The sequence below is a fragment of the Propithecus coquereli genome, unplaced genomic scaffold (assembly GCF_000956105.1).
Source record: "Propithecus coquereli isolate 6110/MARCELLA unplaced genomic scaffold, Pcoq_1.0 Scaffold362, whole genome shotgun sequence".
In the NCBI taxonomy this organism is placed as follows: domain Eukaryota; kingdom Metazoa; phylum Chordata; class Mammalia; order Primates; family Indriidae; genus Propithecus; species Propithecus coquereli.
This window is the reverse complement of record NW_012149308.1, coordinates 1,420,798-1,442,994: the sequence shown is the minus strand read 5'-3', so window position 1 is coordinate 1,442,994 and position 22,197 is coordinate 1,420,798. Positions and strand designations below refer to the sequence as shown.

The 22,197-nt window shown below is 39.0% G+C and overlaps 1 protein-coding gene across 1 annotated transcript in view; it reads left to right on the top strand.

Moving 5' to 3' along the window:
• The window catches only part of MAP3K15 (mitogen-activated protein kinase kinase kinase 15), a 130,909-nt gene that overhangs the window by 74,510 nt on the left and 34,202 nt on the right, over positions 1–22,197 (top strand). Inside the window, exons 8-15 of the mRNA XM_012651700.1 lie at positions 283–395; positions 620–779; positions 5,016–5,166; positions 6,576–6,683; positions 12,003–12,052; positions 14,053–14,148; positions 19,527–19,614; positions 21,413–21,546. Coding sequence (XP_012507154.1) covers positions 283–395; positions 620–779; positions 5,016–5,166; positions 6,576–6,683; positions 12,003–12,052; positions 14,053–14,148; positions 19,527–19,614; positions 21,413–21,546 — 900 coding nt within the window. The remainder of the gene's footprint in view (positions 1–282; positions 396–619; positions 780–5,015; positions 5,167–6,575; positions 6,684–12,002; positions 12,053–14,052; positions 14,149–19,526; positions 19,615–21,412; positions 21,547–22,197) is intronic.

The following is a 22,197-nucleotide window of genomic DNA, read 5'->3' as shown; positions in this document are numbered from 1 at the left end:
TTCCCTACTTTATAAGATCATTATGGCTTTTATAATAAAAATATAAACTTTTTGAAGAAAAAATTTTGACCTCCCCTCCCTAGTGTCAGTTACTGTGTCGCTATTATGATGTTTTTTAAAAAGTTATTTGAAAGCTGCATGTAGCTGTTTGTAAAGCTGGCAGGGTGGGGGTGGGAACCGGAAAAATAATACATTAGAGTAATAATAATTTTCATGAGGTTGGTTTGTACCATTATTTACACATTTTTCTAATACAATAATTTGTCTGATTTGTAATTATAGGTATCGCAAAGGGTTTGAACTGCAGTCATCTCTTTATTCAGGAATTAACCTTGCAGTTTTGCTGATAGTTGCCGGGCAGCAATTTGAAACTTCCATGGAACTAAGGAAAATAGGTAAAGCTATTTATTACTACACAGGTCGATGTTTTGATTATACAAGTTTAGCATGAAAATTATGTTCTAAATAACTGGCATTATATTTCAGAAGGAACAATTTCTGCTAGCACATTCTAGATTGCAGCCAAAATAAAATGCTTGTCCTCTATCTAAAGGCTTGCACAATAAGACAGAAGCTAGAGATATTTTTCATGACTCTACCTAAAATTCAACTTCTTAAGGTGTCCGGCTGAACAGTTTGTTGGGAAGAAAGGGGAGCTTGGAGAAAATGAGCAATTACTGGGACGTGGGTCAGTTCTTCAGCATCAGCATGTTGGCCAGCAATGTCGGGAAGGCTGTCCAGGCAGCAGAGAGGTTGTTCAAACTGAAACCTCCAGTATGGTGAGTTGTGTCTGTGCGTTGTCATCACCCATGTTACTCTCTGACCTTATTCTGAAATGTCCTCCCCAAGAAGAAAAGGTAGCAATGCGAAAAAATAACAATTGCTGTGTTTCTCCTTCTGACCGCTTCATTAAAGCAAGGTTGGGACAGACCTAACAACTCTGAGGTCTTGCTTTTATGTGAAGGGAGGGAAAGCCCCATGCACACATGTGCAGAATATATACCTATGTCCTCTATCCCCAAGATTAGACTCTCTATCCAGCTAATATTGTCCTCAAGAGCAAAACACTATTTGGTACTAGTATGTGTTATGCATTTGGGAGAAAGCCTATAATAGAGCTAAAAAAGCACATCAAGAAATTTGTTTATCACAAGTGAAAACTGGAACTAAGACCAATAATGGAGTATGGTAAATAAAATGGTGGCATAGCAATAGCCCGAGGTGAGCCTGTTATACAGCCATTTAACTGTGCATGAGAGGATACTTAGAGACATGGAAATGTGTTCACAGTTTATTATAGAATAAGAAAAGCCAGTTGTGGGGGATATTTTTCTATATCAGTGATTCTTAGACTTTATCGTGCATCAGAATTTCCTGTGTTGGTTAAAACAGATTGCTGGGCCCACCCTCAGGATTTCTGGTTCAGTAGGTTGGGGTGGAGCCTGAAAATTTGCATTTACAAATTATAAGCTGCTGCTGCTCTGGGGGACCACACTTTGAGAACCACACTGTTCTATATGATCTCATTTTAATTAAAAATAAATCTTGGGTATGTGAGTCATAGGGGAAGGTCTGAGAGGGGTGGGCAATATTTGACTTCCCCATAGATGCGAAGCTCCATTAAAATTGTGGTCAACTGATTGCCATAGACTCATAATAGATACTCAATAGATATTTGTATAATGAATAAATAATAAATGAGGAATTTTCTCCAAAATATTGACAGTGGTTATCTCAGGGAGATAGATTTATAAGAAGTTTTTAATCTGTTTTTTTCCTTGCCTCTATTTTCTCATTTTTCTAAAAGGCATATGGATTACTTGCATAATTTTAAAATTTTAATGATTTGTGTTCATCTGCCACCTCTTATTTCCCAGTTCAGTGGGCCAGTCTGGACTCTCAGGGGTAGGCATCCCTTCAGTCATATCTAGTTTGACCTCATTTCTTCCAAATCAGAAAGAAGGGCCTCAAATTTGGCCCCCAAACAGTATTAAGCTCTTGAAAGTTCTCTGATGCTGAGAGAACACAAAGCCAGGCTGGACCTCCAGACCTCCTAGAGTGGCTGCTGTTCGAAGACTCCTAATGTTAACGTGCGTTGCTGCATCTGGCCCAGATGGAGTTGACTCCAGGGAGAGGAGGCCCCAGGGTTGGTTATGTTCCCAATACACCAGCACCTGGACTGACTTATAGTGTTGTTACCTGTTGTCAGGAGTCTCCAAGACCACCCTCAGGTTCATGATTTGCTAGAAGGACTCACAGAACTCAGGAAAGCTGTCATACTCATGGTTTGTTACAATGAAAGGATACAGATTAAAATCAGCAAAGGCAACAAGGCACATAGGGCAGTATCCAGGTGAGACCAGGTACAGACTTCCAGTTGTCCTCTCCCAGGGGAGTCATACGGACAACGCTTAATTCTCCCAGGAACAAGGTATGACAACATGCATGAAGTATTACCAACCAGGGAAGCTCACTGTGCCTGGATGTCTAGGGTTTTCATTGGGGGTAGGTCACATGGGCATGGAGTGTTCATGTCTCTGAGCTTAGTACCTCAGTCTCCAGCCTCTCCAGAGGTCAAACTGATACAGTGTGGCCCAGGGCCCCCACCATGAGCCATATTGTTAGCATTAGCTATCTGGCATGGCCCATGCCCTAGGTAAACAGAAACACTCTTAGCAGTCAGGGTATCCCAAGGGCATAGAGGTGATCCCCTGGTAACCACTCAGGGGCCAGACCTTTCTTTAGAATGTGGAGCGTTTGGATAGCCCAGGCCTGTTGAGTACCAGTCAAGTCAGTTGGAGTCTAGCTGGTCTACTTTCCCAGCATAGCCCCAGACTTTATCCTCAAAGAGCAAAATAATACTATGATGCTTTCAGCTGAACCATCCTGTTTAATACCAGAGAGGATATGATGACCACTGCCTGGCAACTATGTTTCAAGAAGTTCAGTTTACCTGAAGACAGCAAAGGCGTGGTCAGAGTCAAGACTTCATAACATCAAAATCTACCTGGTCGGATTCTAATATATATACCCGGTTGTGATGTTGTACTGTGGTTTTGCAAGATGTTGCCATTGGGGAAAACTGGGTCAAGGATATATGGGTTCCGTTGTTTTTTTTTTTTTTTTTTTTTGAGACAGAGTCTGTCTGTCACCTGTGCTAGAGTACAGTGGTGCCATCACAGCTCACTGCGACTTCAAACTCTTGGGCTCAAGTAATCCTCCTGCCTTAGCCTCCTGAGTAGCTGGACTACAGGCATGCACCACCATGCCCAGCTAATTTTTCTATTTTTTGTAGAGAGGGGGTCTCACTATGTTGCCCAGGCTGGTCTTGAACTCCTGGCCTCAAGCGATCCTCCTACCTTGGCCTCTCAAAGTGTTAGCATTGCAGGTGCAAGCCACCGTGCCCGGCTGTATTCTTTCTTATAATTTCATGTAAATCTAAAATTACATGAAAATCATTTAATTAAAAATATAATGAGTTTGAAATTTTATAATTGCTTTGAATTTTGAACTATAATTGACCCTTGAACAATGCAGGGGTTAGGGGTACCAACCACCCCCTCCAAGCAGTCAAATTCACCACAAACTTTACTAATAGCCTACCGTTGACCAGAAGCCTTACTGGTAACATAAATAGTTGATTAACATGTATTTTGTATTTTGCAAAAAGTGCAAGGTTTTCTCACCTGCTTGTGTAGCTGCAGTGATGACTTCATGAATTTCCTTTTCTTTTATTTACGATGGTCCGTATGCTGGATTCATGTATCTTGAAATGGCAGGCAACCACAGCTGCGGACCTCAATCTACAGTATACATTAAGCAAGTCAACTTTTTCTTATAATATCGTGACTTTTCTCTGTTTGTTGGGAGCATTTCCAGCATCACTAGTGGCACTTCGTATGGGTCCCATGGGGTTGTTCAAGATTTACAACATTGCACTGAATGTGATGAAAAATATGCGAGAACTGCAAGAGATCACTTTTTACTGAGATGTGCAATTTACTGGAGGGACGAACTGTTCACGTGGAGATGATCAGCCTCACATGGCAATGGCATTTTAAGTGGATACTCACAACATTTGAGCTGACTGCAATAGCACCAAGACGTGGCTATGAAATTATGACAGTAGTATGGCATGTACTACAGTTAATTTTATGCAGTTATGAGTCAATACTGCATCTTTACATTTATAATCCCTCTGCTGCAAATGGTGCCACATACAGTCTGTGTGTGCGTGCGTGTGTAAGTTTTGATACATTTTAACTTTTTATGATAAATTTGTGTATATTTTATGGTAGTAAATGATAGACTAGTATCTACATATATTTTATGCGTTCATGACATACCTAATTTTTTCTTAATTTTTCCCATATTTCTAGGCCACATGGTTCATCTGTGAGTTTATTCAAATTGTCAAAAATCTCTGGAAAATTTCCCAGTACATTTATTGAAAACAATCCATGTATAGATGGACCCACGCAGTTCAAATTTGTGTTGTTCAAGGGTCAACTATATTTGCTCTTGTTATGTTAAAACAGTTATCACATGCTTTGCAGTCTCTACATTTTGGCTACTATATACCAAAATTGAGGTTTAGCCCAATGTTGATTAAAAAGCCATGTTGTATGATTTTGTTTTCCTGATTTAGTTTGCTTACTGTTTGGGTTTCTTTTAGTTAGTTATGTGGCTGCTAAGTGATTGTTTATGAAGCACTCATGCCATAATATGAATTTAAGTAAATCTTTTAGGAAGCTTCCCCCCACCCACCCACAGGAACCACTCACCGTCATCAATGGCAAATGGCGATTGCAGTGAAGCAACACCAAGTACTGGCTTCATGCTCAGGAGAGAATGCTGTACCTCCTCCTGGTGTTTTCTGGTTCAGAGAAACTTCTCCAATAATGAACTATAGAAACGATCCCTAAAAGTAGTCTTGGGAAGCTTCTTTTAAAGAGAATGGAATTGAATTTAGTTTCTTTAGGAATCTAATTTATTGGCATTTGTGATTTTTCCAGGTACCTGCGATCATTAGTTCAGAACTTGTTATTAATTCAGCGCTTCAAGAAATCCATTATTGAACATTCACCCAGACAAGAACTGCTTAACTTCTGGTTAGATATAATATTTGAGGCAACAAACGAAGTTACTAGTGGACTCAGATTTCCAGTAAGATATGCTAAATCCATTTCTTTAAGATTAAAAAAAAAAGAAACTAGTGATTGTTGCTAGCTAATTATTGAATACTCTGAAAGGAAGAAAATCATAATTTAAAATGTTAGGATAACCATCAATCTTATGCAGAATTAGCAAGCAATAGATCAGCTCACTGGAAAAAGTCGGCCATATCCTCTTAAAATACTGGTTCTCAATTGGGAGTGATCTTGTCGTCCAAGGGACATTTGGCAATGTCTAGAGATATTTGTGGTTGTCACAACTGGGGAAGAAGGTGGTGCTACTGGCAGCTAGTAGGTAGAGACCAAGGACACTGCTTAATATCCCCCAATGTGCAGGACAGCCCCCTACAGTAATTATCCAGCTCAAAATGTCAGTAGTGCCAAGGTAGAAAAACCTTCCTCCACGACAATGTATACTAAGAGCGAAAATGTAGAATTCAAAGTAGTTTCCTGTTAAGCTTTGGTTTGCCTCCAATGCCACTAATTAATATTTAATACCTTATTGAAAAAGCAAAATTGCTTTTTAGCTTTTCATTGAGTTTTTGTTTCAATTTTATGACTATCTTAGAAGGAGTCATAAGTAAGATATGTAAGTGTTTTGGAAATTGAACCTCAGATAATTGTGTTCCATATTTATGGCTTGAGATTTTGTGAACATGCTGCCGTTTTCAAGAATTTCATTAAATGTCGAATAAAAGATTGAGTTACTTGAAATGATTATAATCATTTTGTTGCTAGGTAGTGTGTATTAAAATCTTCTTTTAATTATGAAATATTTCAAACCTACTGAAAGGTACAAAAAAGTAATGGAATAGACACTCATGTAATCCCTACACAGGTTTAGCAATCTTAAACATGTTGTTTTATTTGCTTTGGAGATTTATTCCCTCTCTCTCTTCTCTCTCCCCTCCCTCCTTTCTCTCCCCTCTTCCCTTTTTCTCTCCCCTCCCCTCCTCTCTCTCAACAAAACGACACCTTACTGATGGACCGTCACCTCCCTTTATATCCTCTCGCATGTTTACAGGCTTGGCGCCAGTGGACCATCCAGCCTACGTCCTCATTTCTCTCAGAAACCATCACCTCTCTCTTTCTTCTGTCACCTCAAGCAGGCCTTTCTTGACCACCTGTGTAAAGAAGCGCTCCCCACCCCTGTCACTCTTGCCTCTGTTCTGCCTACTGTATGACATTAGATGGCATATCCCTGTCCGTTATTCCGTCCATAGCCCTCCCATGGGCAAGGCCGTCTGTGCACTGCTGTACCTCCCACTTCTAGAAAGGTGCTTGGCACGTAGTTGATCTGCAATGAATATTTTTTGAGTACAGATCTTTCCACTTCCTCACTGGGCAGGGGCCACTGTGTTTTGTCCTCCTTTGTGTTACAGGAGTCTGTTCTTATTTTAGGTTCTGGTGATAGAGCCAACCAAAGTCTACCAACCTTCTTACGTTTCTGTAAACAATGAAGCCGAGGAGAGAACTGTTTCTTTATGGCATGTGTCACCTACGGAAATGGTAAGGAAAAAAAGTCATGAGCAGCAATCTTTCCCCTGTGTTATTTAATCAAAGATTCAGTTTTCAAATAGAAGAGCTTATATTATAGTATTTGTAAGAACAGGTACCCAACCTTCTGAATTATGAGACCATATGAAAGAGTGTAATCACAGATGACAGAAAGGAAGTATGTCTTTCCATTTCATGTGTGTGTGTACGTGCGTATGTGTGTGCATGAGGTGGGGGGGACGTGTGTGTATAAACATAGAACAAATACAGGTTTGTCTCTTAAGAAGTTAAACCACAAGAAAGTACATAGGGGATATACAGGGAAAGTCCCTCCATAATCCCCAAACCTGGTCCCTCTTCCCATCCTCATCCCCTAGTGGATATCCATTTATCCTTTTTCTAAATTCATTTATGTACACACACACATATATAATATATTACACGTATTATATATAGAGAGGCATTTGACATTAAAGTGTGACCATACTTCTTATATTTATTGTTTTGCAACTTTTTTTTTAACTCATTCATACATCATGGACAGTTTTTCACATAGCAGACACTTTTTCATCTGATCTTTTTAAATTTCACATTCCCTATGTTCCCATATCATGTGGTGTATTTCCTGACATGGATGAACCCTACTTTACTGCACCACTTTCCTGCAGATGTACATTAAGGCCCCCCATTTTATACACCAGTGCACATCCTGATGGCAAACAGAGATTCTCAGAAATGGACCTTCTGGACTTTAGGGTACATGCGTTTAAAACTTGATAGTTACCGTCAAATCTGTCCCATTCCAGTTTATACTCACACCAACAATCCAGGGGAGGAGCGATTTTAATTGCCTACTAAAGAGATGACAGAAGTGCTGGCTGGGCCTGATGTTTTGTGGCAATAGCGACATTTTCATCTCTATCAAAAAAGTACTTCATCAGCTTTTTTCGTTGATATATTTTGCAGTAATGAAGAAACACAGACCCTTTGACAAGTGCATTAGATAGGTCTATTTGCTTTCTGTGTTTTCATGCAGTGTGGGGAGACTTCTGCTTTTAACTTGGCAAGGAAGTCTTCTTTTTCTTTCTGGAAACAAGAATGTGAATGATTATGTTTTAATCAGGTAAAAATAAACAATATCTTCAAAAATAAAATGCAACATTGTAGAATAAGCAGAGGCTCAAATTCGTATTAGAAACACCTCATCAAAAATAGTCACGATATCTCAAGCGTAGGCCAGTAACCTTGTCCAACATTTAACGTTAGAGCAATCTTCGTATCATTGAAAAGCACAGGCTGATGTGATGTGCTTCTGTTTCTTCCTGCACTGTGTACATCAAATATTTGAGTGCAAAAGAGAAATCTTCAAACATACGTGGTATTCATACAGATACAGCTCATTTGAAGAATGCACTCATCTTCTGTTTAATTCTCCTCTTTGTTTTGAACCTGTTATTGAAGTATAATGCACACACTGAAAAGTGTATAAAACATAAAGGTACACTTTGATGAATTTTTACAAAGTGAGCACAAGTTAGTAGCCCGTGCATGTCAAGAAACAGACTATTAGAAGTCTGCCCATGTCCCCCCCGCTTTACCCCCGCCACCAGCCTTGCTCATGTTCACTTTGTGCCACCCTCCATGAAGCACCCAGCTCTCAGGACTGAAATTCTTGTACCAGAGATAAACCTGGTTTATTTTCTCTGCATCATTGACACCACTGTAATATAAGAGAATTTTCAAAATTATGATCCGTAATCTCACTATTTTATTGCTGTAGGTACAAAATACCTCATATTTTGACAAGTGGTTGCAGAAAAACTATTATTAAAGTGACTCTTTGTACTTTGAAAGCAAAGTGGTTTGGTCTCATGGAATTCTACAAACTTTGCCTACCTCATTTGAATCTTATGATGGTGCTGGCCCTTAATGGAAATGTCCATTGGTACATATACTATCTCACTAGTTGAAAATGTTTTACTTTGTATATAGTCTCTAATCAGGCATGGAAAAGAACTATATTAGCAGCAAATGCTAGTTTTCCTTGATTGATGAAATGTTTTGCACAAGTGCTTGTAGTTGTCAGAGGAAACATCTGAGAGAAATATAAATTGCCTTTTTCTTTGAGAGGAATCCTTTGCTTTTGCCTTCATTTACAATTTTGAAATTCTGCAAATTTTGAAAGCAAGCAGATTTGCCTAAAGAGAGATGACATTTTCCTTCACAGTGTTGCATTTTTTCCTGGTGGGCTATGGATGGATGGTGGAAAGAGAACACACACGTGCATATATAGTTTCTGGTTTATTAGCCAAAGATTCCAAAACTTATTGAAAGTAAGGAGGCAGTGGCATGCTGGTAAATGTTGAACACCCAGATTTTTGGGGTTGCAGGCTAACTTGTAGTGTGTGCTGATTTCCCTGATGTAAATATTCCCACGTGGCCAGTTTTAAGCAACCTACATCAGTTCACTGAACGTGGGATTAGGAAGAAATGAGCAAATTGGGTTCCCGAGCCTATGCAAGCTGCATCCAGCACACAAATGCAAAGAGGCTGCACAGAGCAGGAGGCTGCTGGGTCGCTGCTCATGTTCTGTCTCTTGATTTGGATGCTCCTTACAGGGGTTAGGTGTTCATTGTGTGAAATTTTGAGCTGATCACTGCTGAACTGTGCCCCTTTCTGAATGAATGTTGTACTCCAATATAAAAGTTCCGTAATACTTTTAAGAAGCTGTTATCCTGGCCCTCTCGATAGGCCCTAACCATTACTGGATCCTGTGGCTGTACAGATAAAACTCAGATTCTTTACCAAGTGTTCACACCCCTCTCTATACAGTCCTGCCCCCTCCTCTCTTCTTTGTCCCCAACTCTCAGTGCCAGGCGGACTGTCCTCTAACCAGCCCCAGGGACCCTGTCTGCACTTTTGCTCCCATTTTTCTTCTTCCCTGCAATTCCTTCTTCCAATTATCCAAGTCTTAGCTTTTGCAAAGGCATCTTTAACCATCCTTTCATTCCTTCCACTGAATGTCTGTAGGTGAGCTGATTGCCTGTATCATGTATAAAACTACGTCCTGTGGCTTGTTTATTTATCAGTGTTTGAAATGTCTCTCCCAATATAGAAGGCTATATATGACTTGTGTATGTTTATGTCTGTAGCAGCTCTACAGCAATCCCGCTACAGACCAAATGCCTGTTGATTATGACATAAAGGGAAAGAGAGGATGTCTCTGTTGCTCACTTCTTAACTAGTAAATCTTTCTCCTAAATCAAGAAATTCCCTAGAGCTACCCTGGAGTAAACCTACCATTTGGGAATACTTTGAAAACTCATGTGGCTGAGCTTTCTGTATATGTTTAGCTTCTTCAAGGTGGGTAGGGGTCAGACAAGGCTCTCTTCAATCTGCTCTGGTTCACGTTTCTGCACCTGAATCCAGAGGCAGATTTCTGTTCTCCACCACTATCCTAAGTGACTTGGGACATGCTTCTCTGAAATACACCTGGCCTTTCTATGTGCAGTTGGGTCCGATTTGGTGACTTTCATATTTTCATACCTTTTTATCTCTCATGGCCTCTGATGGCTTCCCATCTCATGCAGAGTTGAAGCTACAGTGCTGATGGCAGCCCAAGAGGCCTTGTGTGATCTGCCGCCATCAGCTCTCCTGCCCCCTCTCCCCTCACTTACTTTGCTCCAGCCACTCACCTCCTTTTTGGCCCCCGACCATGCCAAGCACACTCCTGCCTCAGGGCCTTTGCACTTGCTGTTCCCTCTACCTGGGACTCTTCCTCAGATATCTGTGTGGATCATTCCTTCACCCCCTTTAGCTTTCTGTTCAAAAGTCATCACGGAGGCCTTCCCTGAACCTCCAGTTTAACAACATGGCCTCCTGCTCCACTTCAGTGCCCTTCCCTGCTTTATTTATCTTTGTAGCACTTTTCACCATCCACCATGCTGTTATTTTGCTATGTAATTTCTTGTCTATCTCCCCTCACTGGCATGTAAGCCCCATGAGGGCAGGGACTTTGTGGTTCTCTGTAGTGTCTTCAGTGTTGGTATCTTGCCTAGCACATTGTAGGTGCTTAATCAACATGTATGGGTGGATCTTCTCCCACTGGGAACCATTAGTCTGTTCCTGTTGTCATCGCTCCAGGATGGCAGGAAACTAGTCACCCAACTGCTCACGGCAGTTCTTCTGAGCAGTATGCTCAGTCACTTGGTTCTCATACTTCTGTTCCCTGGGTGGCTGAGTAGTTCATTTATGACTTTCCTCAGGCCAACCAAATGGATTTTCCTACTTTAAATTATTATCTACAGTTGGGCTGTACTGATATTGTAGTCTGTGAGTTTTCTGAAACTAGGATTTCAGACATTCCCTCTGAGGCTTAGCTTTGTGCAAAGTTTAGGGGCAGGGAATAGTGGTGGAGGGGACAGAGTTGGTTTAAAAAAGAAAAGTGCATCTTGGTACTGATTGAAATCCCCATTAGCTTTTCTATTAGTCACGGTAGGCTAGCTGCTAAAACATACAGCAGCTCAAATCTCAGCCTCTTAACATGATAAAAGTTTATCTATGCCTCATGTCAAATCCAGGAACACCAGAAACATTTTCTAATATGTTATAAAAATTCATTTGTATCTCTAATCTAGTTTAGAGCAGACAATATAAATTTGAAATCTAAATTTGAGATAGAACTAATAAGCACACAATAAGTACACAGTGACTTTATTTCTATCCATACTTTCTCTACTTTCTCATTCTCTGTTCCATCTTGCAGTGGATGGGGAAAGAGAAAGTAGAGGGTTGCTTGGCCTGCAGGTGATGTATATCACTCCTGCTCACATCCCATTGGTCAGAATTCCATCACATGGCCCTGTAGCTGCAAGGGAGCCTGGGAAATATAGTTTAGCTATGTGTCCAGTGAGGGGAAAAAAATGATGAATGCTGAAAGGTGTCTGCCACAGTCTTGCTTCTCCAACATTTTTGCAAGTTGCTCAACTTAGGTGGGCTATTCCATGCTCATTTTAGAGTTCACCTACTATGTTGACAGAAGATGAAAAGCCATTCACTGTGTACTTATTGTGTGCCTATTATTTGTATCTCAAATTTAGATTATTTCAAATTTATGTTGTTTGCTCAAAAGTGGAGTAGAGATACAAATGAATTTTTATAATACATTAGAAAACATTTCTGATGTTCCAAGTTATGCAAGGTACATTGCTCTAACCTCTAAACCACAACTAAAGTAAAATGGCAGAAATGAGTGACCATAGAATGAAACCAAAAATGATCCTTTGCTTAGAAAAAAGTCGAGCTATTGATTTCTGTCTTTGATACTTGCAGAAACAAATCCATGAATGGAATTTTACAACCTCTTCCATAAAAGGAATAAGGTAAGAATGTAGGAGAAAATGTAGTTATCGTTTTAATACAAATGATGATGTTTTATGCACTGTACTGTTTCCACTTTTTCATAATACGTGAGATTATTTTTAACGGAATCCAAAATGGACTATTTTCTGTTTTGTTGCCCTGCCCAGCTAGTTCCTAATGTGCTGCTAGGAAGAGCTTCTTAGCTTGTTATCACAGGGTAGCTTTTCTCATATCCAGCAGACAAAACTCGTGTCAAACTTTAAAGTTATATCTGTAGAAAGAGAAAATGTATCTTCTTTGAGCCAAAGATGTTCAAGTGCTCAGTGACCTCAAGAGCTGAAGCCAGGAGTTATTTGGTAATGACACTTGGGTTAGTGTCTCCTAGGCAAAGCAATGAGCCCAGATGTGCTGTTAGGGAGGGTGTGAGGTGGTGTATCCTGAGGAGAGGTGTGGTGCTTGCCTTTTGGATCAGGAGTGGTGACCAGTTGGGCCTGAGCTGTGTGGCCTTCCCCAAGTACAGCTGATACACCTCAGCCGCACTCACCACCCCAGCAGCATGCTCCAGGGTGACACCGCCTCTGAAGTAAATGTGAATTCTGATCTCTCTTTGCTGTGTGACATTGGGAAAGTCAGTCAGCCTCTCTAGGTCTGTTGTTTCTCTGTTTTCATCACATAAAGGGCTTGGACTAGAACTCTCCTTTCTCTGATTCTGAGACTGCCTTGGCCACTGAACGAATCCCCAAGTTACCTCCAGACACAGTATGATCCTGTCCTGGACACATCAGTGTTTAAATTAGAACACTGTTTGCATCATTTTATAGGAAAGGAAGTAATTTAAGGAGTGCATTTGGATAATACTGCCCAGAAAATACAAAGTAATTCAAAAGTGCTGAATTTTCTCAAAGATGTATTAGTAACTAAGTTGTGTGAGAACATGTAGTCAAGAACCTTCTGTTTGGACGTCCCCGTAGAGACACCTCTAGCTGACATTTCAGCCATCAATGGGTATTTGTAAAGGGCCTGGGGTGAATCAGACCTCGGGACTGATGTGACATGAACAGTATACTTTGAGCATTCCCAAGGCCATCCAACTGTCGTAGTTCTTTTACAGATTGGTTTTCAAAATTTGCTCACGTATAACCTAGTTTTAATTCTTTTTGGATCCCCCCTGCGCTATTGGTGTCTTAACTCAGTATTTGTTGTGTAATATATAATATGAAGAATGATTTAAGAAGGTCTGGATCTCAGGAAGAGATGACTTAGAAGGGACAAGATAAAGTGGCTTCAATTGTTTGAAGGGCTAATTGTAGAAGAGAATCTAGCCTTATTCTCCATAATGCCACCTGACAGAATGAGGGACATTGCATAGCAGAGGCTTTGGCCCACTGTGGGTGAAGAACCTTCTAACAGTGAAGTCTATCAGCAGTTGGAGTGTGATGATTTTCTGTCACTGGCTATGTCCAGACAAGCTGAATGTTGCTTATTGGAGGACCTGTAGAGTCAGGTGCAGACATTGGGTAAAGATGGAGCAGATACCATCCAAAGGCCTGTCTTGAGCTATGATGCCATGTTTATTTCTATTTCCCTTGTGTGGCCACAAATACTGTGTCCTGATATTTTCCAAGTCTAGAAATTCCTTTGTTACCATAATGGATTATTTTACAAATACCTTGCCTGTCTTTCTCATAAGATTATAAACTCCTCGAAGGCAGAGACCATATTTTATTCCCTTTTCTGTTGCCCCTATGCTTGGCTTAGCACTGAATTATATTAAGAATAAGTTCTTGATACATATTAAAGTCAGTTGACAAGTACAAACTCGAACATAAACAAGATAAATGCCCCTGGTATTTAATTTCATAGAGAAATAAAAGGCAAATTTGGGGGTTATTGTTGAAACATTAATGAATCTTTCAGAAATTTGTAAAAAAAAAAAAAATATGCTACTAGAGTTTCTCAAAAGCTTAAAATTGGTACCATAGCTTATGTATAAGCATTCTTTTGTTTTGAAATTTTACAGCCTATCCAAGTTTGATGAACGGTGTTGTTTTCTTTACGTCCATGATAATTCTGATGACTTTCAAATCTATTTTTCCACTGAAGACCAGTGTTGTAGGTGAGTTATAGGTGTCTCAGGTATTTGCAATCTAATTATGCCGAATCATTTTTAAGGAGCCTTTGTTACGAAAGATATTTACTTGCTATTCTGTCTTTCTTGAAATTTTAACTTATATAAAATTATTCTTACAGCCTTTTTGAGATATAATTCACATACCATGCAATTCAACCATTAAAAGTATATAACTCAGTGTTTTTTTAGTATATTCAGAGTTTTGCAGCCATCACCACAATCTGACTTTAGAATATTTTCATCACCCCAAAAAGAAACCCAGTATCCATTAGTAGTCACTCCCCATTTTCCCTCAACCTCACCACCCTTAACACCCAGCCCTAGGTGACCACTAATCTACTTTCTATCTCTATGGATTTGCCAATTCTGGACATTTTATATAAGTGAAATCATACAATATGTGGTCTTCTATGACTGGCTCCTTCCACTTGGCATAATGTTATGCATCTGTAGCGTGTATCAGTACTTCATTTCTTTCTGTGGCTGAATGGTATTTTGTTGTATGGGCATGCCACATCTTATCTGTTCATCAGTTGATAGGCATTTGGGTTGTTTCCACTTTTTGGCTATTACGAATTTTGCTTCTATGAAAATTTGCATGCAAGTCTTTGTGAGGACATATGTTTTCATTTCTCTTGGAGTCAAATTGCTGGGTCTTATGGTAACTCTGTTTAACCTTTTGAGGAATTGTTAGACTGTTTTCTTATTTTACATTCCCATTAGCCAGATATAAAGGTTCTAATTTCTCCATGTCTTTGCCAACACTTGTTATTAGTATTATCTGTCCTTTGATTATTGCAATCCTAGTGGATATGAGGTGGAATCTCGTGGTTTTGATTGCATTTCCCTGGTGACTAATGATACTGAGCATCTTTTCATGTGCTTATTGGCCATTTATATATCTTCTTTAGAGGAATGTCTATTTAAATTCTTTGCCCAATTAAAAAAATTAAACTTTTCATTTTGGAAAATATTCAGAGCTATAGGAAAGTTTCAAAAACCAGAACAAAGAATTTCCATCTATGTTTCATGCAGAATTTCCCAGTGTTAACCTTTTACCACATTTGTTTTACATTCTCTCTATATGCCATGGTTTTTTTCTGAAGTGTTTAAGAGTAAGTTGTAGACGTAATGCTCCACTACCTCTAAATACTTGAGTGTATTACCTTAAAAAAGGACATTCACTTATGTAATTATAGTACAGTTATCTAATGAGGAAATTAAGATTGATATGGTACTATAATCTAGAAACCTTACCCAAATTTCACTTAGTGTCCCACTAATGTCCTTTCTAGCAAAACAAAAGACTTTTCCTCTGGTCCACGATCCAGTCCAGGATCACGTGTTGCATTGAGTCGTCATATCCGTAAAGAGTTCACGATCATCAGTCTTTGTCTTTCTTTACTTAATACTTTCAGAGAGTATAGGCAGTTTATTTATGTAGTCCTTCAGTTTGGGTTTGTTTACCATTTCCTCATGATTACACTAGTGTTACACTAGTGTTATGTATTTTTGTGTAGAAATACCACAGTACTGAGGTTGTGTCCTTCTCAGGGCCTCTTATCAGGGGACATACAGTATCTTTATGTCATTACTGGTGATGTTGACTTGAATCACCTGGTGAAAGTGATATTTGCCAGGTTTCTCCAAACTTTGCCCATTTTTTAAAATTTTTTAAATTTTTTAATTTTCTTTTTTTAAATTTCAGAATATTACAGGGGTACAAACATTTTGGTTACATATATTGTTTTTGCAAACTTTGCCCATTTTTAATTGGGTTATTTTTCTATTTATTATTGAGTTTTAAAAGTTCTATATATATTCTCCATACAAGTCCCTTATCAGATGTGATTTGCAAATACTTTGTGCCATTCTGTGGGTTGTCTTTTCACTCTGTTGATGATATCACTTGCGATACAAAAGTTTTTAATTTTGATGAAGTTCAATTTATCTATTTTTTCTTTTGTCGTTTGTGCATTTGTGCTTTTGGTACACAGCTAAGAAAGCTTTGCCTAACCAAGGTGTTCTATGGTTTTTAGGTTTTCTGCTAAGAGTTTTATAGTATTAGCTCTTATATTTAGGTCTCTGATCCATTTTGAATTCATATTTGTAAGTGGTGTGAGGTAGGGAGTCCAACTTGATATCCTATGCATGTGGATATGTGGTTGTCCCAGCACCATTTATTGAAAAGACTATCCTTTCCCCATGGAATTGTCTTAGTACTCTTTTAGAAAATAAGTTCAGGCCGGGCGCGGTGGCTCACGCCTGTAATCCTAGCACTCTAGGAGGCCGAGGCAGGCGGATTGTTTGAGCTCAGGAGTTCTAGACCAGCCTGAGCAAGAGCGAGACCCCGTCTCTACCAAAAATAGAAAGAAATTAATTGGGCAGCTAAAAATATATAGAAAAAAAAAATTAGCCGGGCATGGTGGCGCATGCCTGTAGTAAGGATTGCTTGAGCCCAGGAGTCTGAGGTTGCTGTGAGCTAGGCTGATGCCACGGCACTCACTCTAGCCAGGGCAACAAAGTGAGACTCTGTCTCAAAAAAAGAAAATAAGTTCACCATAAACATAAGAGTCTATTTCTGGACTCTCAATTCTATTCCATTGTTCTATATGTCTATTCTTATGCAGGTACCACACTTTCTTGATTGCTGTAGCTTTGTGGTAAGTTGCAAAATTGGGAAATGTGAGTTCCCCCAACTTTGTTCTTGTTTTTCAAGATTGTTTTGGTTATTGTTGATGCTTCCATTTCCATGTGAATTTTAGGATCAGTTTGTCAATTTCTGCAAAAACGCAGCTAGATTTTGACAGGCTATCTAGATCAATTTGGGGAGCACTGTCATGTTAACCATATTATCTTCCAATCCATGAACACAGGATGCCTTTCTATTTAATATTTACTTATATTTTCTTTAATTTCTTTCAACAATGTTTTGTGGTTTCAGTGTACAAGTCTTATACTTCTTTTGTTAAATATATACATAAGTATTCTTTTGATATTATTGTGAATGAAATTGTTTTTTAATTTTATTTTTGGATTGTTCACTGCAATCCAAAATGTCTAAAAATACACTTTATTTTTGTATATTTTGTAATTTGCAAACTTGCTGCACTCGTTTATTAGTTGCAGTAGTTTTTATTGAATTCCTTAGGGTTTTCTTGTATAAGATTATGTCATCTGCAGATATAGTTTGAGTTTTTCTTTTCCAACCTAAATGCCTTTATTTCTTTTCCTTGCCTAATTGTCCTGGCTAGAATCTCCAATACAATGTGAAATAGGACTGGTGAGAGTAGATATCCTTGTCTTATTCCTGATCTTAAGGGGAAGACAGCCAGTCTTTCATTATTAAATATGATGCTAGCAGCAGGTTTTTCATAGATAGCCTTTATCAGGTTGAGGGAGTTCCCTTTATTCCTAGTTTGAGTATGCATATCATATAATTTGAGGAAATTTTAATTCAGTGTATCTCAGACAATCATTATCACAATATATTTAAAGATTAGTCTAAAAAACCCTTGGGTCACAACCTTCAATTTATAGTAAGAAAAATACTGCCAAATATTAGGCAGAATATTTTTTACTATACAGTTTACCTTTCTGATCCTCATTCAATACTTAGTGCCTTATTTTTTGTAGAGGCGGGGTCTCACTGTGTTGCCTAGGCTGGTCTTGAACTCCTGGCCTCAAATGATCTTCCCAACTCAGCCTCCCAAAGTGCTGGGATTACAGGTGTGAGCCACCATGCCCAGCACTTAAATATACAGATTGATAAATTTTTACATATATCTATATGCTTGCACTTGCCCCCCCAGCTCAGCACCCCAGAAAGTGCTTTGTGCCGCTTCCCAGTCATTAAACCCCCTCCAGTGATAACTATTTTGATTTTTTTACCACCAGTGGTTAATTTTACCTGTTCTTGACCTACAAATAGAATCATTGAGTTTGTACTCTTTTGTTTCTTACTTCTTTCTCTTAAAATAATATCTGTGAGATTCAGCTATGGTGTGTGTATCAGTTCATCCTTTTTATTTCTGTGTAGTGTTCTATTGTGTGAATATACAACAATTTATGTGATCTCCTATTGATGAACATTTGGATTGTTTCCAGTTTGGGGCTATTAATGAATAAAACTGCTATGAACATTCGTATACATGTGTTTTGGTGAACATATACATCAATTTCTGTTGAGTATATACCTAGGAGTGGATTACTGGGTTATAGGGTAGGTTCAGCTTTGGTTGATACTGCCAATAGTTTTCCACAGTGGTCATATCAATTTACACTCCCACTAGCAATGTGTGAGAGTTCCAGTTGCTCCGTATTCTTAACAACAGTTGATGCCATCTTTTAAATTTTAATTCTGGTGAGTGCATACCATGTGTCTCCTAAAAGCCTATCTATAGGGTTTCTCAGATTTCAAAGATTAGAAGAAGAAAAGGTGGGATGGTGGGTTAGAGAAAAGAACATTTTAATGTTTTGTGGAAAGTATCCTGAAGTGTACAATATTCCTTCTTGACATCTTAAGAGAGAATTCCGAATAAAAATGTTCTAATGAGTCAAGGTCACTTGTAGGCAAATAAACAACTACACAAGTCTAGGAAGTGGCCGATGTGGCCCAGCAGCATTTGTGAGAAAGATTTATGGGTAATAGTTGTAAGGCTTAATCTGTGTCAACCAAATTATGTGGCCACCTTATGCATTTCCTCCTCAGCCCTCCACTTATACGATACCTTACATCTGTCTCGCTAAGAACAGACTGTCTTGCAACTTGAGAGATGATGGTCCCCCCATCCTTAGCATCAGTTAGATCACCCTGGAACACTGGTCTCAGGGCCAGACTTGAAGAGTAATACAGTGACACATTGGAAGAATTACCTGTTAGTAGAGTAGGAAACAGTGAGCGAACAAAAAGGGAAGACTTAAAGGGACATGATAAAATTATGTTCATTTCTAACAGACTGTTATGTAGAAAAGGGGTTAATTCTAAGCCACCTGTGGATAGAACCCACATAAAAGAAGTCTTTGGTTCAGTAAAAGGGAAACATTTCTCATTAGGCTCTCCAAAGAGTGAACTGTCTTTGGGAGGTAATGTGTTCTTTGTTGCTGGAGGTGCTCAAGCATCCATTGACCAACCAGTTGGTGGAGATACTATATAGAAGGGATTTCAAGTATCATGTGAGTATTTGCACTAGATTAGATAACCACCAAAGTACCATGTCAAATCAAGGAGTGGATTGATCGTTCCATGAGTTGTAAAAGTTCAGTTTACAGTTAAGCACAATTTAATGTAACAAGGCTAAGTTAAAGGTAAGGCACAAGAATGATCCCAATTGATGGCATCTTTGTGACGTTTGCTGTTCTAGGTTTTGTTCTTTGGTCAAAGAGATGATAACCAATGCAGTGGGCAGTACAGTGGAGCTGGAGGGAGAGACGGATGGAGACACCTTAGAGGTGAGTCACGGAAGGCATAGAACATGGAAAAAGTTATTGATTATGTCTTTGATGCTGAAAGAAAACGTCTCCTCTTTTGTGTAAAAATCCTTATTGAGTATATTCAGAAATTCTCATGAACCAGCCAGACATTGCTATCCATGGCTATCAGAGGTTAGGTTTAATGTATTTCCGTAGAAAAATCTCATTACTTTGGGATCCTTTCAGTCACAATGTTTAAGAAAACTTTGGCCATGGCCTAGATAAAAATTGCCTTTTGTGCACAACCTATGAAAATATTTTTTCTAAGCTAATTAGTAATGTTTATGAGCCTGCAAGAGAAATAGTCGACCAACTGGAAGCAAGAGTTTTTCATTTATGCCTAAAATGACTTTAGTTATATCTATGTGCATATAGTGTATTAAATGTAACAACTTCAAAATCATTTTTTAAAAAGTAGGATTATCATAAGCTCATTTGGACAGTGCAGTTATATTCCATGGTTACCACACCATTGTGCATATGTTTAAATCTCACACAGTTATTCAGATTTGCCACCAATTCAGGTTCTCCCACTCTTTACAGTTTAATGAGATTTTACTATACATTCAAGTTAGACTGAAAAGAATTCCTTGGAGCTTCTTTCAGAAAATATCAAAGAGGCCAGGCACAGTGGCTCACACCTGTAATCCCAGCACTTTGAGAGGCTGAGGCAGGAGGATCACTTGAGCCCAGGAGTTTGAGGTTGCAGTGAGCTGTGATTGTGCCACTGCACTCTAGCCTGGTTGACAGAGTGAGACCCTGTCTCAAAAAAAAATTAAAGAGATTCATTTTAATTCTTGAGTTAGGTACTAGAATTCTTAGCTTAGGATCAAAGTTTATTGTAGAAATGAACTGAGTGATGCACTTTGAGGGGAACAGGTGTGGGGGGACAGAGGAAGGCGTGAGATAAAAGTCTCATGGAGCAGGCTTATTTCTGGTTAAATCAGACAGGATGGTGACCCTTTAGTAGTCTTAACTGTCATGAGCATCCCTAGCACTAGATGCAAAGGGACACACATGCAGACACACACACGCTGTTCTGTGTATAAGCTACACTTCTGTAAGTACAGCAGAATATGCAAAACAACAGAAATAATCCATTGCTGCTTCTCAACTTGAAATACATGTTGCTCAGCGTGCATCACATTTGTTTCAATCACAGAGAAGCATCAACTTGAATGCTCCTGTGTACAGCAGCTTTTGATGATAAAATTGGGGGAACAAAATAGCAATGCAAATTGTAAATTGGATTTTTGCAGTGTGTGTTTATTTGTTAGATCTATATGATTGAAAAGGGGGGGGACCCCGGCATATATACTCTCTGTTAAGACCATTTCAATTTTATTGACCTTCACTTCTTTTCTGGGCTATTGAAAGAGACTTGTTTCCTGACAAGTTGATAAGGGATCATGCAGGAAGACACCTATTTGGAGTATTTAACATGCTTAGAAGCAGTTTTAAATTGCAGCATTAAAATGGGGAGAAAAATTCCAAAAGGTAAGCCAGTTAAGATACATGTGAGCCATATTTTTTATTTTTTTGGATTCTATTTCATAAAGTCATGCTATGAATATATGAACGACTGAGAATTCTACCCTTTTAAAGTCGTTATTTAATGAAAAGTACGTAACCTAAGAACTGTGATTTGCCTGGCACTCCAATAATGTTATTTATAATTTTTTTAAAAAAATTGCTAGACATCTTTCAGAGGGCTTCTCCACTACAGGTTGTGCTTTTTGTTGTTGCTGTTTTTGTCCTGTGGTTTTTCCTTCTTTAGTACGAGTATGACCATGATGTAAATGGTGAGAGAGTTGTCTTGGGGCAAGGCACGTATGGGACTGTGTATGCCGGCCGAGATCTGAGCAACCAAGTACGAATAGCCATCAAAGAAATCCCAGAGAGAGATAGCAGGCAAGTCTGAGTGGGCCTTCCACATTCTTCAGTTGCCATCTCCACACCCCAGATCCTTTGCCCACTGGCGATAGCGTGGAGGAGGATTTAAGGATGAAAGTTATCACAAAACTTGTAATTCTCTTGTAATAAGGGTGATCTGCTTTTGTTCTCTGTGTATAAATAGATTCAGAAAATGGAACAACTGCACTTAAGAGGCATGCGGATTACAGAGGGTCGTATTTTAAAAGAAAACTGTAGTTGTATTTCTACCTATCAGCTAAGTCTCAAGTTTTACATTTTTACATAGTCGTTTCCAAATATTCAAATATGCAATTGTGTTCTTTTAAATTCACACTTGCAGGCCAGGTGATGGTGGCTCACACCTATAATCCCAGCACTTTGGGAGGCTGAGGCAGGAGGATTGCTTGAGGCCAGGAGTTCAAGACTAGCCTGGGCATCAGAGCAAGACTCTGTCTCTACAAAAAAATAATTAAAAAGAAAATTAAAATAAGTTCACACTGTAGCAATTGAAAATGGCTATGATTTGTTTGGATGTATTACTATAGAAAATTAAATGTGAGGCCAGGCACAGTGGCTTATGCCTGTGATCCCAGCACTGTGGGAGGCCTAGGCAGGAGGGTCGTTTGAGCCCAGGAGTTTGGAAGGAGC